The following is a 15,360-nucleotide window of genomic DNA, read 5'->3' as shown; positions in this document are numbered from 1 at the left end:
TCTGAGACTTCCGGGTGCGTGGTCTGGATTGTCCATTAATGTAGTTTACAGGTCAAGTATCCATACCGTTGTCCAGGCTGTTTTGTGTCAGGGAGGCACTTACCAGTAACATCAGGTTGGCGCACGTACACGATACACCTGCCATAAATTTCTGCTAGCGCCATCATGGACAGCTGTATTGGAAATGCGCATTCGGAAGCCTTTGCCTCGTGCCGCCGTGCGTCCTAAACAGCCTTTCGGTGCGGAGGGTAGGTCCTAGCAAATGACTGTCAGTGAATGTCCGGGAATATGTACCTCGCACGAACGATACGCGCTCCAACCTCTCCTGGCCAAGTTAGACGAGTAGGGTGCAGTAAACCAAGCCAGAAAAAATGTTGATGCATAGTGCGGAAACGCACGTCATAGTAATTCCGTACCAACCTTCCGGCACGGCGGCGGCCCAAGTCTTGTGACAACTCCTGGTGGTCGGACTTATCTCGGGCTCCCTGCGACTTTTAACAGCCCATCACTCGAACATATTGCTGCGAACTTGGACTGCAGTACGCCGGTTACGTCTACCTTGTCAGCTATGTGGTAACGCGGGTCCGAGCAGTGACCTCATCATTCTATTTCTTCGGTCCTGACAGTGAATTGTTGCTTACATCCAGATTATGCGAAAGTTTGTTTGGAGCCCATCCAGAGTTAAACAATGCAGGTGTTCTTGATTCCGGAAGTTGAATTTTGACGTCCTCTCAATTATCCTATGGCAGGCATGACATGAGTTTGGTGTTGATCGCGGTGTAAGATGTCTTACCACTAATATGCAAGACCTCATTCAAAGGTTGTTTGTCAACATACTCGGGGGGCTTCTGTTCCCCTTGGTGTTGTCGACGAGGACGAAGTTGAAAGGTTTTGTTCTCTCCTCACAGATCAAGATGACGAGACGAACGACAAGTCGAAAAGGGGGAAACGTAGTTTGTGAAGGACATCACTATCACTGATTAAGTTCGAGGTTGTTAACATGGGTGCAGCGTGCTAACCACGGCATGTTACTTTACAGCGAAAACAACTGTTGGAACGTGTCGATGGCACCCCCAGGAACAACGTGGGTTGCGGCGCAGCTGTGGATGTGCCCTGACGTCCCAAACGGTGACCAGGCAGAGTGCCACTGCAACTCAACCAAACATTGTGGGTGTAGCTAGAGAACTTAGAGGTGGAGGTAGCGAGATCTCACGAGCCATTGGCCGGACTGAGAAGTCCTACTGACAACAAACATAGCTGATGATCTCGTGGAAGTGCCACAATTTATAACCAGGAGACAAACTCCATCCAAGGTCTGGCCTCCCTCGGCAACAACCTACACGATAGTTTTATTGTTGGGCAACACTTGTCACGCCTTCGCATTGATCATCCTGCTTTCCCACGAGACCTCCCTCCCGTCCTTCTGGGGACGAGTCGCGGTGTCGCGGTGCCCCGCCCTCCGCTTTTGCCCACCCCTGAATGTTGGTGATGGAGTGGGCATACTACATTGCACAGTGCAGGACGAGGTTGTTCCTGTGGTAGCCTGGCAATTGCCATGGCTCTCACCGGGAATAAGCGTGCCCCAGTTCTGCCAGACTCGTTGGATGCTGGTGCGCACAAAAATGGACTACAGATATGCACGCACGGTATAAGCGCAGTAAGGGGCGCTTCCCCAGTAAGTACCCCCATTATAACTGAACAAAGCTACATGTCAGGGAACTCCGCCGGCATGCGTAGTGGAATGGAGTGCCCACTCGCAAAAGGTCTTGTGCCCCATATAACATGAATCGAGAAGGGTTTCGCCTTCCACCCGAGCTGGACACACTGCACATTGTTTTGCGCGTGCGTGCACGTATGTAGCAGAGGCAAGGAGAAGGAGTGATTTCGTGAGTTGCATGTTTACGAGTTGGAAACTGTGCACTTGGTGCTTTTTTTATGGCTTCATGCTCGGACCTAATACTTTTATTTTCAGACCGACAAGTCTTCCTGAACATCGCAAGAAGTATCTGGTCGACGAGTTGCCTTCACTACACGTGGCGACAAGTTTCAAGTAGCGACGTACTCGGGAAACATCGGAGGTGACAGTCATAGGTGGCGCGCATAAAGATCCTTGCCGCATATTGAAACTGGGCAGGTCTCACTCGGCGGGGCGGAAAGAGGATCTTGGCAGGGACAGTGATAAGTAAGGATGAGCTCGTGTCGATGCAGTCGAACGACGAAGACGTCGCTGTCGAATACTCAACTTGTGTGAGCTTCTGTCTATCTATATCTCCTGCCCCTGACTCTTAGCGTTCGTGTACAGTGCAATACAATGAGAAACCGAATTATAAGTGGTACTTCGTGGTCTCCTCCTTACATTGCCACACGATCGGCGATTCTCGTGTCGATGATAGGAAGAAGCGAAGGGGGGAATCAAGGGGGAGAATCTCAATACATTTCCAAGCCCTTCTCCAGATTGTCTTACCAGTTGCGATGGAGCTCGTGTCCAGAGACTGCGCATAAATAAGTTCCCGATTAGGAATTTCACGCCTTGTTGACCATGAGTTTAATGGTTTTCGATGGGCCACATTGGTCGCGTATATCTTGAAAATCCATGGGTCAACGTTCAAAAATCCCAGGAGTTTGCATCGGATGTACGCACGAGCATCATCCTATGGTCATTGTCATCGCTGCACCTCCGACGACTCCGAGGATACGGAATACGGGAAATCCGCTATTCTGGTGCTTGTCATGGTTTGTCGGTGGCTCGGTGACCCTCTACTTGCTCAGGTGAATCCTAGCTTCAGGGGCGACACCGATTGGACTGTCTTAGGGCTCTCTACCACATATGATCAGCCCTATTACAGGTTGTACCCAAGGCACAGAACGTCACATTCGTTCTGGGTCACGCCTTGTCTTGGTTCTCTGGTTCTCTCCGAGAATGGTCTGCGAGTGTGGTTTGAGGACGTGACCAGTTTAGGTTGTGGGGATCCCTTGCCAGCTGTGAGATGTCCACCCCGATATAACTTCTATTTGATATGGTAGAAAACTTCGCCGGAGGATTGTTCAGCTTCAATGGTAGCACCCAAGTCAACGGCACACGTGGATAACTCAGCGGTGACGTCGACCTCGTCAACTCGGAACGCTACTAATCATCAGCGCGGCCGATGTCGGTGAATTCGTGTGCCCTGGAACTCTTCTGAATCTTTAGATATTATTTTGGCAGGGAACAATATTGCACACTGCAACTAGTAAGATGCCCAACACCGATGATGATGTTCACACGACGCTGCATGCCTCCAGCGAATGGCATGATCTATCGCGCCACCTTCTCACACGCTTCCGACACCATGGCGTCGAGAAAACTTGCGACGTAGTATGGAAGGCTTTTGCAAAGACAAGTACTCACCGACCTTGCAGTATCGGGCAGGAAACTGCGGTTACTCCGTGCTACTCCGTTGTCTACGGAGTACACATTTTCCGGATAACAGTGGCCACTCCTTTGATCACTATGGCGATTTGGGCGAGTTAAATGATCATCGGATATGTATTTAAGCGGTCAGTCGGGCTCTTAACTTCGATCCAATCTTTGACCATGGCGGATGTCTTATTTTCCTCCAACCTCTTATGGGTGGCTGGTGTCGCACTTGTCGCTGCATGTGTATATCGAGCGTCTGAGTTTCGAAATGTAAGGCTCCACTACCTTCAAACCGGAGGCTCTACTCAAACGTCTCGCTTAGCTCGATCACATCCCATCTGTGGGATCGTCTAGCCTATTAGGTTCATATTGGACCGCAATTAAATTTCACACAAGCGGTTCAAAGATCGTTCAGGAAGGTTATAACAAAGTAAATCCATTCCTTGTGATGCGTACTCGTTAATTGGTCACGATATAGCACAAGGCAGCCGCCTTCAAAGTCCCTACATTAGGTCATTGGGTTGTCGTGCTGAATCGCAATCATCTCGGTGACATCATCAGGACCTCTGACAAAGAACTGTCTTTCCATATGGCCTTAGAGGACGTAGGTGTTTTCTCTCCGTCATAGGAAACCCGCTGAGGCACGGATGACCTAGTTTATTAAAACGAAATATATTTTTGGCCCTCAGATTATGGGCGATGCATACCAAAATACAATTGTAAAATCACGCCTTACCCATAATCTCTCCACGATTATATCCGACGTCGCAGATGAAATAGCGGCTGCACTTGACAAAACATTGAACCTAACAGAAAATGGTTACAGATACAATTGCGCTGGTTGATTCACACTGATTACTCATTTTCAGAGTGGAAATGCTTGCCGGTACTGGAGACCGTCGAGAAGGTCGTTTGCAGAGCAGGCAACAGAATTTTTGTCGGTTACCCCCTCTGTGTGTGATTCCCCGCCTAGAAATATGTACCCATCTTACCTGATTTTCACTAGGCCGAGATCCGGATTGGATTGAGTTGAATATGCAACTCACCAATGCCATCATCAAAGAAGGACTTATCTTGTCCCTTTTCCCTAAGTTTATGCTGCCGTGAGTCTCTTCTGCCCATCTCCTGCGCAATGAAGTCATGAGTCTTTCCCGACTCCAGACTAGCCGCAAGACTTGTAACGAAAACTACCAATAGGAATAGACGCGGAGCTGGACACTTGGCTCCCATGATCATAGAGCGACTAAAGCACATGAAAGAACACGGAAAGAAATGGAACGATAAGCCTGTGAGTAGATGTGCGTTATCTTGGCACGGATCGAGTTCACATCTTGCAGGACGACTTCCTACAATGGTGCCTGGATGAGGGAAGGGAGACTTCTGCAGATTTACTAGCCGCCCGTATACTTGTCATCAACTTCGCAGCGACTCACGTGGGTGATTTTGTGTTTGGTGATAACCAGTACCATCCTCACCACAAGCACAGACAACGTCTAATGTATGTATTCATCCCATTGCACATGTCTGCCATAAACATGACATTTCCAGACTTTCGCTCAATCGCTCTATTGCCTAGCCGCAAATCCCCAATATATTCAGCCTCTCCGTGAGGAGGTTCAGACAATAATTGGCAAGGATGGTTGGACGAAGGAGGCGCTGGCTAAATTGCGGAAGGTTGAAAGCTTTATCAAAGAAACACAGCGTTTCGAAGGCAATGCTTCTTGTGAGTGTGCTTTAAAGCGTTTCTGAGATACCACTTTTACATTGTCCACAGTGGGTGTCATGCGAAGAGCCTTGAAAGATATCACTCTTTCTGATGGAACGTTCATTCCAACAGGAACGTATGTCTGTGTTGCGTCTCATGCCATTCATCGTGATCCTTGCGTCTACGAGGATCCCGATGTCTTCGATCCCTACCGATATATCAAATTGCAAGAGAAGCAAGGCGACAGTTCTCGTTACCAATTGGTTACCATCGGCCCTGAGTGGTTGATGTTTGGAATCGGGAAGGCGGCCTGGTATGTCCTCGGTCTACAGTGTGGCTGACTCGCGCTCCGACTCACTAGTTTCCAGTCCTGGCAGATTCTTTGCAGCGATGATGCTCAAGCTTATGCTCGCGCATATCGTCCTATCGTATGATCTGAAACTCGGGGATATTTCCTACCCAGCAAGCGTATGCATTGGACCAGCTATTGCTGCCAATCCTTCTGCCAAAATCATGTTGCGAAAGGAGATGCAATTAATACGTAGTTGCATTAGTGCCGAGCGTTGTCGCAAGCATTCCTTCCAATATCACGTCATACTATGACATGACAAGGTGGGCCAGACTGCTGTTGAGCACGACAACTGCACAGAATTCGGGCGGAAATGTGAACAAGAGGTGGGTCGCCCACACGCAACTGCCGAAGAGCAGCATATTCGCACGCTTGTTGTACCCTTGAAACGTCTTGATCAGCAATAGAATTGACCGACCTGTTGACACATCTTTAAATATCAACGTTGCAGTATACACTAACATAAGACGTCTATTGACTCTTCGTAGCAAGGCAACATTTGCATATCCTGGCGCTTTCGACAAGCTCACCTCGCCGGACGGTCCCGGAGAGCCATACGGCCCTCTCACTACTAGGCCTGAAAGAGGAAGTACGACTCGTCCCAGCATTCGTGGCTGCGCCTTCTCTGAATGCCTCTTGAAGCCACCTGTGTTCAATGCCGGAAATGCGACACATCAGGTATGATCAACATATAATGCAGTCCCTCGTCAGCTCCGACTTGGTCAGCCTTGCTTCCAAGCGCGCTCGCAGTGTTCCGTCAGCGAACAGGTATGGTGATTTCCTATAAAAGGGATGACCGACCAGAAACCAAAGGAAGCACAATGCCGGAACTCACTCATACAGTAGCTGTGAACCAGCACCCTCCGCCAACGGTGCAATAACAGCGCTAGTGTAACTCACGCCGTTGTCAGACCAAGTCTCCACCTTTGTGTTCAATGCGTCATAGGTATCTTTAGGAAGTTCATGTTTCCGCCAGATAGAAAGACAAGATTGAAATACCTGGAGAGTCAAATGCTGGCCTCCCATGCCGAGCAAGTTTATGTGCTTGGGATCGCAAACGGATACTAATTGGCGGAATATTACATCGCGATGGTGATGAAGGAGATGGCGGTGTTGATGTCGGTGTAGTTGTGATCACTACCGGTAGGGTCTGTGCTCGTAGGTTAGCGCCCCACGGATGAGCGGGAGGAGGCAACGGCGACGGAGCAGAGGAAGAGGGATGAGAAAGTGCAAAGGTGGGACCCTTATCATGATGACATGGCTTCTCCTGAGGCATGGAATACCCCTGCAAAGACGAAAATCGACGCTCGGTCATTCCATCATAATTGTAATCGTACATGGCTTGCCAACTTTGCCAGTTTTTGTCTATTCTTGGTGAAATGGGCTGACGTGGAAGTGTAGTTCGCGTTCCTTGCCGGTCGGACCAAGGTAATTTGAGTGGTGGGGGTGAGGGTGGTGGAACATCAATGATGAGTCGAGCGTCGAGGTAAGCAGGTGGGCTGGATTCCAGTAGTGTGACCATCACATGCCATGTGTCACGATTGAGTTTTCCTCGTGCTCCGTTCAAAGATGGAGCGTTGGTAGAAAAGAATGTAACACGCCACATTCGACCTGCCAATTGAAATGAGTGGTCATCAAAGAAGTATCGGGAGTATGAGGGTTTCGTTTACCAGAGACTATAAACTCGACGCTAATTCTGCCTACAGCGCGCATTCGTCGCTGCCAGAGTATGACGTCGAAACCTACAATGAACGCACCATCTTGACTGGACTCCTGTACTCGGACTTCGTCGGGAGGCCGTGAGCCGAGTAAGAGTGATTCAGTCGCTGCAGAAGCATGCCATACGTCATCTTGCAAATAAATTTGGGCGCACGTGCATACCTGCGTGCAACGAGGGGACCCTGAGGCCGTGAATGCCGTGAAAAGGCGGCCGCTTCGCGCGGAGGGCATGGAACAAGGATTGGTTTGAACTGACAAGACAAGCCCGCCGTATGTCCGACACTGCAACTGACCCAAGCTTCTCGGCAAACGTCAGCAGTGCTACTAGCAATGCTTCACGATAGTTGACAATTGCCCAGTACATCGGGGTGTGATCTGCAATAGACAACTCCTGCACAATGTCAGAGAGAGGAAGCTTGTGCTCAGCACAAGTGTTAGAGCACGAGGCTAGGATTTCGTATGCATCTGGTGGGGAACCGAGGTTAGAGTGGTTCGGCGGGACGACGAGATCGTGGATGATTGTTAGGATTGACTGGCGGATTTGCTTAGAAGAATGCGCAGAAGTGAATGGAAGAAAGGAGAGCCATGAACTGCTGCGACGTTGACGGCCTTTCTGTAGGCGAGCTCGGCCAGTACGAGCTGGTAAATTTGTGAGAAGGTCGGCAGAGCGACGGGGAGTCAAAGAATGTTCTCCATCACTGTGTGACAGGTGCAGATTCAGAAATGGTCTTGAACTTGATACAATGTTTGAGCTGCTAGAGGAACCTGTAGCGGCCACATGAGGTGAAGATGACAATGTGTCGGATGACGGGGACGGGTTGGCTGGATGCAGCTCCTCAATAGCATCGTATGCAGGCGGCTGTTCGCCATCAACGCCATTGTGAGCAAGTTCGGACTTCTCTGGGATAATGACCATCGCGCAGTGAGGGAGATTTCAAATGTGGAGCTCGACGTCGCCAGCCTGTACTGGGGTAGCGAAAATCAAGGAGCCGATAGAAAAATCGATACCAGGCGCTCACTGCCAGTGGGGTTAATTATCCGACTCCACTCTCGATTGGCCTCGAGCGCTTAACCTGCCGTCTCGCTGTAGACGTCACCGTGTTGCAGGAAGCTCTAGTGATGTTTCTTTGAGGAGTTCCAGACCTGTGGTATTAGGTCTCCTATCTGGAAGACTGGACATAAGGCCCAAAACGAGGTTGGTAACCGCCAGGGGCTCCCAACGAACCCACGGGGGGTGCCGCAGACCGTCAACAGTGCAATCAAGTCCGCAGCTACGCGTTCTGGCTCATATCTAGTAGTACTCGAGTCGCTCGACGCGAGCAAGGTTGCAACTTGTGCTCGACGTGCGCACCAAATGGCCGGGAAAATGACCGGTGACGGTTCTATGAATCTGAGACTCAGTCTGCCACTGTACATATGCTCTTCCCGCACATGTATTCCCGAGTTCACCGACCTTGAAAAACCACGCAAACGTCTCGGCTAAGCTACGCTGTGCACATCTATCCCCTGCATACCCTTCTCGCATTTACGATTGAGACACTAGCGGCCGGCAAGTAGATACATGATAAGGCGGAGTACGATGCCCATATTTTCACAGAATGGTCGTCAGTTTGCTAGTCACTGTTCCCTTAATTCCGGACTGGCGCTTCGCCTTAGTGTCGTGGTGCATCCGACATGAAGATCTGCCTCTGCCCAACCTTGCTCTGGTGTTCACGCAATCCACTCCCCGAATCAGATCCCGCGTCTTCGGCTCACTCAACTGAACAGTCGTCTCAAGTAAGATTTGGGCTCAGGTAAGCCGGCGCAATTACACTGCGTTTGGGTGGTTAAGCACCTCCCAGAAGCACTAAATTCTATGTACTGATCATGTGCTTCCAGTAGTGGTGATGTGTACTGGTTTAAACCCTCGCCCACCGGTAACAACCTTCGGCACTGACTGGACTATTCATCGGATCTCCTACGTAACATTACCTTGGCAGAGGAATTGGCAACAATAGCTGGTCCAATGCACAGGCTTGCTGAGTAGGAAATATCCCCGAGCTTCAAATCATACGACAGGATGATCTGCGCAAACATGAGCTTGAGCATCATCGCCGCGAAGAATCTTCCCAGGCTGAACGTGTCCACAGGAATGCCGGTGAGAGTCGGTCACAGCGTAGACCGAGGACATACCAGACTGCCTTCCCGATTCCAAACATTAGCGACTCAGGGCTGACGGCCACCAATTGGTATCGAGAGCTGTCGCCTTGCTTGTCTTGTAACTTCACATATCGGTAGGGATCGAAGGTGTCGGGATCCTCGTAGATGCAAGGATCATGATGAATAGCATGAGACGCAACACAGACGTACGTTCCCTTCGGAATGAACGTTCCATCAGAAAGAGTGATATCCTTCAGGGCTCTTCGCTTGATACCCACTGTGGACAATGTAAAAGGGGTGCCACGGAAGTCTAAGCACTTCACACTCACAAGAAGCATTGCCTTCAAAACGCTGTACTTCTTTGAGAAAGCTGTCAACCTTCCGCATTTTAGCCAGCGCTTCTTTCGTCCAGCCATCCTTGCCGACTATCGCCTGAACTTCTTCTCGGAGAGGCTGGATATATTGGGGATTTGCGGCTAGGCAATAGAGCGTTTGGGCGAAAGTCTGACGATGTCATGTTTGTGGCAGACACGTGCAACGGGATGAATACATACATTTGACGTTGTCTGTGCTTGTGGTAAGGACGATATGGTTATTATCAAAAGCAAAGCCACTCACGTGAGTTGCAGGCGAAGTTGATGGCTAACATACGAGCAGCTAGTAAATCTGCAGACATCTCCTTTCCCTCATCCAGGCACCATTGTAGGAAGTCATCCTGCGAGACGTGAACCCGACCTGTGCCAACACGAAGCACATCTGCTCACAGGCTTATCGGTCCATTTCTCTCCGTATTCTTCCATTCGCTTCAGACGTTCTATGATTATGGGACTCAGGTGCCTAGCTCCGTGTTTAACCCTATTGGTAGTTTTCGTTGCAAATCTTGCTGCTAGTCTGGAATCGAAGATGGTCTATGACTTTGTTACACGAAATTAACAGATGAAACTCACGGCAGAATGAACTTGGGAAAGAGAGACAAGATAAACCCTTCTTTAATGATGGCACTGGTGAGTTGCATATTCAGCTCAATCCAATCCGAATCCCGACCTGGCGAAAACCACGTAAGACAGAAACATAATGCTAGGTGACGAATCACACACAGAGTGGGTAACCGACAAATGCTCTGTTGCCTGCTCTGCAAGCGACCTTCCCGACAGTTTTCAGTACCGGAACGCACTTCCACTCTGAAAATGAGTAATCAGTTGGAACCAACCAGCGCAATTGTATCTGTAACCATTTTCTGTTAGGTCCAATGTTTCATCAAGTGCAGCCGCTATTTCATCTGCAACATCCGGTAAAACCGCAGAGAGGTCATGGGTAAGCTGTGATTTCATGATCGAATAATGGTATGCATCGTCGATAATCTGACGGCCAAAAGTGTACACTGGTCTGACATACTAAGATATCCGTCAGCGGGCTTCCTACGACAGAAGGAATAACTTCACATCATCTATGGCCGCATGAAAAGATAACTCCTTGTCAGAGGCCCTAATAATGTCATCGACATGATCGCGATTTAGAACGACCACCCAATGTCCCAAATTAGGGATTTTGAAGGCGGCTGCCTTGTACTGTACCGTGACCAGTTAACGAGCAGGCATTATGAAGATCGGCTTTACCTTGTTATAACCCTCCTGGACTATCTTTGGACTATTTGTGAGAGATTTAATTGCAGTCCAATATGAGCCTAGTGGACCAAATGATCCCACGGACGGGATGTGGTTGAGCTAAGTGAGCTGTGTGAGTAGAGCCTCCTGTTTGAAGGTGGTGGAGCCTTACATTTCGAGACTCGGACGCTCGGTATACACCTACAGCGACAAGTGCACCAGCACCCACACATAAGAAAGTGGAGGAAAATAAGATATCAGCCATGGTGAATAGGGGGGGGAAGTTAGGAACGGCTGCTTATCTTCCGTATATTAAGTAGGTGTCCTGAATTTGTGTACTGCTCTTTGGTCCATCCCCAGTTCGCCCTCACCTACTTTTTTTTGGTATGCGGGGAGGGTGCATAATTGGTTAAGTTGATGTTTCTGCCGTGTTGGCTCCATTTGCCACTATGCGCTGTGCTAGTCTTTGCATTCTCCCTCCTGGACATCTCTGTTTGCTTTGCCGTACAGATGGGTTCGCATCTTTTAGAGGATTAGATCGATTGCTATTCGAGGTTAGTCACGTCGTTCCGGTCCACATGTAATTGAATGCTGGCGGCCTGTTTCATCTGTTCCGCAAATCCTTTCCATGTCTTCGTTCACACTCATTGGCTTCTTTGCACTTGCTGGTGGCAAGTGTATGGTATCTGCACAATCGAAGATTTGGTACCATCACGGACGTCATCTCTGACGGCTACAGAAAATGCCAGTCAGCGGTATTCGGCCATTATATGCATTGTGATTGCAATATCATTGGTACTGCCTTTGGACAGGCCATACTTATCTATGGGCGCACATCAACACCTGCTATTAAACACTTGCGGTCGCATGGCCGGCCGTAAAACACGATTTTATCGCACTCGGCCTCACCCCCTCCTTGTATCAACTCTTGCATGGGCATCATGTCAGTCCAAGCTCGCAAACCTCCCATCAAATTCATCTCACTGAATGCAAACAGAAAATCACCTGCCTTCCTCATATCAGACCATTGTTTGATCCAACCTGTATCTCTACAATGTCCTCATTCATGATCGTTGTGTGCTTGAGCGGTCTAGAAACAAAAATGGGGGTGTGTGATGATAGTTCTGATATCGAGAACCCCTCTGAAACATTTCACTTTCCACTTGTGTCAATAGAGCACAGACTGACCTAAATTCGATCCTGTGTTCCACGATCCTAGGGCAGACATCGATAAGTAGTGACTAAGGGACCACTGGCATTTCCATTGCCAAGAGTCTGCTTACTGGACGATGTAGTCCCTTCCCCTATGCGCACATGTGCGATGATGTACCTACCACTTCCGTGACGGCAGCTGTGGTGTGCCGTCGTGCCCATCCTGATAGATACTCCCGAATAGAGAGGGAGGATGAGGTTTCCTATACTAAGCAGGGCTAGTTGGAGATCAAAATCACTGACGGCTACCGAGAGTGCCTTTGTTGTATTAGGCCCAGGTCTGTGAACTCTTTATGACCACCGATCACACTGGTCGGCGGGTTCCACTCACATGTGGAGGACTCCTTTGGGGTTGGCTCGGAAGTTTTGTCTATGTAGGATGGTAGATAACGTTTGGTCCGTTGTGGTATGTTTGGTCTCAGCAGGACTCGTACGAGGGATCTTCAATGATGTGGAGATGCGCTTCTTCATCGTCGTGTAAGATGAGCCTATCACAGCTGGCAGTCAACTTTCAATTTCCGACCATTCTTACTAATCACCCAATATATCTCTGTAGAATTGTCAAAGAGTAGCCAGACTATGCAAACATACTCTTCAGTGAAATTTCCCACAGCCGTCTCAAATAAGATTTGGGCTCAGGTAAGCCGGCGTGCCTAGAAGCACTAAATTCTATGTACTGATCGTGTACATCCAGTAGTGGCAATGTGTACTGGTTTAAACCCTCGCCCACCGGTAACAGCCTTCGGCACTGACAGGACTATTCATCGGATCTGTACTGGTTTAAACCCTCGCCCACCGGTAACAGCCGTCGGCACTGACTGGGCTATTCATCGGATCTCCTACGTAACATTACCTTGGCAGAAGAATTGGCAACAATAGCTGGTCCAATGCCTACGCTTGCTGAATAGGAAATATCCCCGAGCTTCAAATCATACGACAGGATGATCTGCGCAAACATGAGCTTGAGCATCATCGCCGCGAAGAATCTTCCCGGGCTGATTGTGCCCACAGGAATGCCGGTGAGAGTCGGTCACAGCGTAGACCGAGGACATACCAGACTGCCTTCCCAATTCCAAACATTAGCGACTCAGGGCTGACGGCCACCAATTGGTATCGAGAACTGTCGCCTTGCTTCTCTTGTAACTTCATATATCGGTAGGGATCAAAGGTGTCGGGATCCTCGTAGATGCGAGGATCATGATGAATGGCATGAGACGCAACACAGACGTACGTTCCCTTCGGAATAAACGTTACATCGGAAAGAGTGATATCCTTCAGGGCTCTTCGCTTGATACCCACTGTGGACAATGTAAAAGGGGTGCCATGGCAGTCTAAGCACTTTAAAACAAACTCACAAGAAGCATTGCCTTCAAAACGCTGCGCTTCTTTGAGAAAGCTTTCAACCTTCCGCAATTTAGCCAGCGCTTCTTTCGTCCAGCCATCCTTGCCGACTATCGTCTGAACTTCTTCTCGGAGAGGCTGAATATATTGGGGGTTTGCGGCTAGGCAATAGAGCGTTTGGGCGAAAGTCTGACGATGTCATGTTTGTGGCAGACACGTGCAACGGGATGAATACATACATTTGACGTTGTCTGTGCTTGTGGTAAGGACGATATGGTTATTACCAAAAGCAAAGCCACTCACGTGAGTTGCGGCAAAGTTGATGGCTAACATACGAGCAGCTAGTAAATCTGCAGACATCTCCTTTCCCTCATCCAGGCACCATTGTAGGAAGTCATCCTGTGAGACGTGAACCCGATCTGTGCCAGCATGAAGCATATCTGCTCACAGGCTTATCGGTCCATTTCTCTCCGTATTCTTCCATTCGCTTCAGACGTTCTGTGATTATGGGACTCAGGTGCCTAGCTCCGTGTTTAACCCTATTGGTAGTTTTCGTTGCAAATCTTGCTGCTAGTCTGGAATCGAAGATGGTCTATGACTTTGTTACACGAAAGTAACAGAGGGAACTCACGGCAGCATGAACTTGGGAAAGAGGGACAAGATAAGCCCTTCTTTAATGATGGCATTGGTGAGTTGCATATTCAGCTCAATCCAATCCGAATCCCGACCTGGTGAAAACCACGTAAGACAGAAACATAATGCTAGGTAACCAGTCACACACAAAGTGGGTAACCGACAAATGCTCTGTTGGCTGCTCTGCAAACGACCTTCTCGACAGTTTCCAGTACCGGAACGCACTTCCACTCTGAAAATGAGTAATCAGTTGGAACCAACCAGCGCAATTGTATCTGTAACCATTTTCTGTTAGGTCCAATGTTTCATCAAGTGCAGCCGCTATTTCATCTGCAACATCCGGTAAAACCGCAGAGAGGTCATGGGTAAGCTGTGATTTCATGATCGAATAATGGTATGCATCGTCGATAATCTGACGGCCAAAAGTGTACACTGGTCTGACATACTAAGATATCCGTCAGCGGGCTTCCTACGACAGAAGGAATAACTTCACATCATCTATGGCCGCATGAAAAGATAACTCCTTGTCAGAGGCCCTAATAATGTCATCGACATGATCGCGATTTAGAACGACCACCCAATGTCCCAAATTAGGGATTTTGAAGGCGGCTGCCTTGTACTGTACCGTGACCAGTTAACGAGCAGGCATTATGAAGATCGGCTTTACTTTGTTATAACCCTCCTGGACTATCTTTGGACTATTTGTGAGAGATTTAATTGCAGTCCAATATGAGCCTAGTGGACCAAATGATCCCACGGACGGGATGTGGTTGAGCTAAGTGAACTGTGTGAGTAGAGCCTCCTGTTTGAAGGTGGTGGAGCCTTACATTTCGAGACTCGGACGCTCGGTATACACCTACAGCGACAAGTGCACTAACACCCACACACAAGAGACTGGAGGAAAATAAGATATCCCCCATGGCGAATGGGCGGTCGAAGTTGGGAATGGCTGCTTGAAAACGTCTACATAAGCATTCGACTTACCCTGATCGTCACCAAGGGAGTAGTCGCTCGTCATCCGGAAAATGCGTACCATGTCAAATGTCCACGCGGCACTTGTGGAACCCACCAGCAAGCCAGTGACAGGTTAATCTTAGTGTCCCGTGTGAAATTGGAAGGTCAGCGAGGAAACTTCTCCGCAAAAACCTCCTATGCTACGTCACGAGCTTTCCCATACTTGTTGGAAGCGTGTGGAAGATCAGTATTTTGAATAGCAGGGGGGGAAACCCAGTCTAGGCATCCACCCTCCGATCCCGTCAAT

The 15,360-nt window shown here is 49.0% G+C and overlaps 5 protein-coding genes across 5 annotated transcripts; 2 read left to right on the top strand and 3 right to left on the bottom strand.

The window, feature by feature from the left end:
• The first annotated feature begins 385 nt into the window (after nucleotides 1–385).
• Nucleotides 386–1,606, top strand: F5J12DRAFT_856096 (uncharacterized protein). Its single transcript, XM_051746697.1, has 5 exons — nucleotides 386–539; nucleotides 593–690; nucleotides 750–957; nucleotides 1,040–1,245; nucleotides 1,276–1,606. Exons 3-4 carry the CDS (start codon nucleotides 801–803, stop codon nucleotides 1,243–1,245), a joined length of 363 nt encoding a protein of 120 aa, XP_051596336.1. The 5' UTR covers nucleotides 386–539; nucleotides 593–690; nucleotides 750–800; the 3' UTR covers nucleotides 1,276–1,606.
• Nucleotides 1,607–3,574: 1,968 nt separating this feature from the next.
• Nucleotides 3,575–5,838, top strand: F5J12DRAFT_907200 (cytochrome P450; the record flags this gene model as incomplete). The annotated part of the gene is made up of 12 exons (XM_051748894.1): nucleotides 3,575–3,667; nucleotides 3,720–3,827; nucleotides 3,876–4,001; nucleotides 4,054–4,216; nucleotides 4,267–4,350; nucleotides 4,404–4,500; nucleotides 4,559–4,685; nucleotides 4,735–4,842; nucleotides 4,946–5,120; nucleotides 5,172–5,415; nucleotides 5,471–5,617; nucleotides 5,715–5,838. The coding sequence occupies 12 exons, from the start codon at nucleotides 3,575–3,577 to the stop codon at nucleotides 5,836–5,838; spliced, it is 1,596 nt and encodes a 531-aa protein (XP_051596335.1).
• Nucleotides 5,839–6,135: 297 nt separating this feature from the next.
• On the bottom strand, nucleotides 6,136–7,777 carry F5J12DRAFT_695451 (uncharacterized protein; the record flags this gene model as incomplete). The annotated part of the gene is made up of 5 exons (XM_051740429.1): nucleotides 6,136–6,232; nucleotides 6,287–6,401; nucleotides 6,451–7,062; nucleotides 7,122–7,277; nucleotides 7,333–7,777. Coding segments are annotated over 5 exons (1,425 nt in total), but the record flags the coding sequence as incomplete, so codon positions are not given.
• A 1,334-nt stretch (nucleotides 7,778–9,111) lies between these two features.
• On the bottom strand, nucleotides 9,112–11,367 carry F5J12DRAFT_961866 (cytochrome P450; the record flags this gene model as incomplete). Its single annotated transcript, XM_051749949.1, has 12 exons — nucleotides 11,086–11,367; nucleotides 10,926–11,033; nucleotides 10,752–10,877; nucleotides 10,541–10,703; nucleotides 10,407–10,490; nucleotides 10,257–10,353; nucleotides 10,074–10,200; nucleotides 9,928–10,024; nucleotides 9,864–9,875; nucleotides 9,639–9,785; nucleotides 9,343–9,586; nucleotides 9,112–9,283 (listed from the first exon to the last, which is right to left on the bottom strand). The coding sequence occupies exons 1-12, from the start codon at nucleotides 11,176–11,178 to the stop codon at nucleotides 9,112–9,114; spliced, it is 1,470 nt and encodes a 489-aa protein (XP_051596333.1). The 5' UTR covers nucleotides 11,179–11,367.
• Nucleotides 11,368–12,816: 1,449 nt separating this feature from the next.
• Nucleotides 12,817–15,054, bottom strand: F5J12DRAFT_773027 (cytochrome P450). The gene is made up of 13 exons (XM_051742277.1): nucleotides 14,927–15,054; nucleotides 14,767–14,874; nucleotides 14,593–14,718; nucleotides 14,382–14,544; nucleotides 14,248–14,331; nucleotides 14,098–14,194; nucleotides 13,915–14,041; nucleotides 13,770–13,865; nucleotides 13,706–13,717; nucleotides 13,481–13,655; nucleotides 13,180–13,423; nucleotides 12,932–13,120; nucleotides 12,817–12,865 (listed from the first exon to the last, which is right to left on the bottom strand). The coding sequence occupies exons 1-12, from the start codon at nucleotides 15,017–15,019 to the stop codon at nucleotides 12,949–12,951; spliced, it is 1,497 nt and encodes a 498-aa protein (XP_051596332.1). The 5' UTR covers nucleotides 15,020–15,054; the 3' UTR covers nucleotides 12,817–12,865; nucleotides 12,932–12,948.
• Nucleotides 15,055–15,360: the final 306 nt, after the last annotated feature.

The sequence above is a fragment of the Pisolithus orientalis genome (assembly GCF_024613125.1).
Source record: "Pisolithus orientalis strain OTSU chromosome Unknown F5J12scaffold_40, whole genome shotgun sequence".
Lineage (NCBI taxonomy): Eukaryota > Fungi > Basidiomycota > Agaricomycetes > Boletales > Pisolithaceae > Pisolithus > Pisolithus orientalis.
The sequence above is the reverse complement of the archived record's forward strand: the minus strand, read 5'-3'. Positions and strand labels throughout refer to the sequence as shown.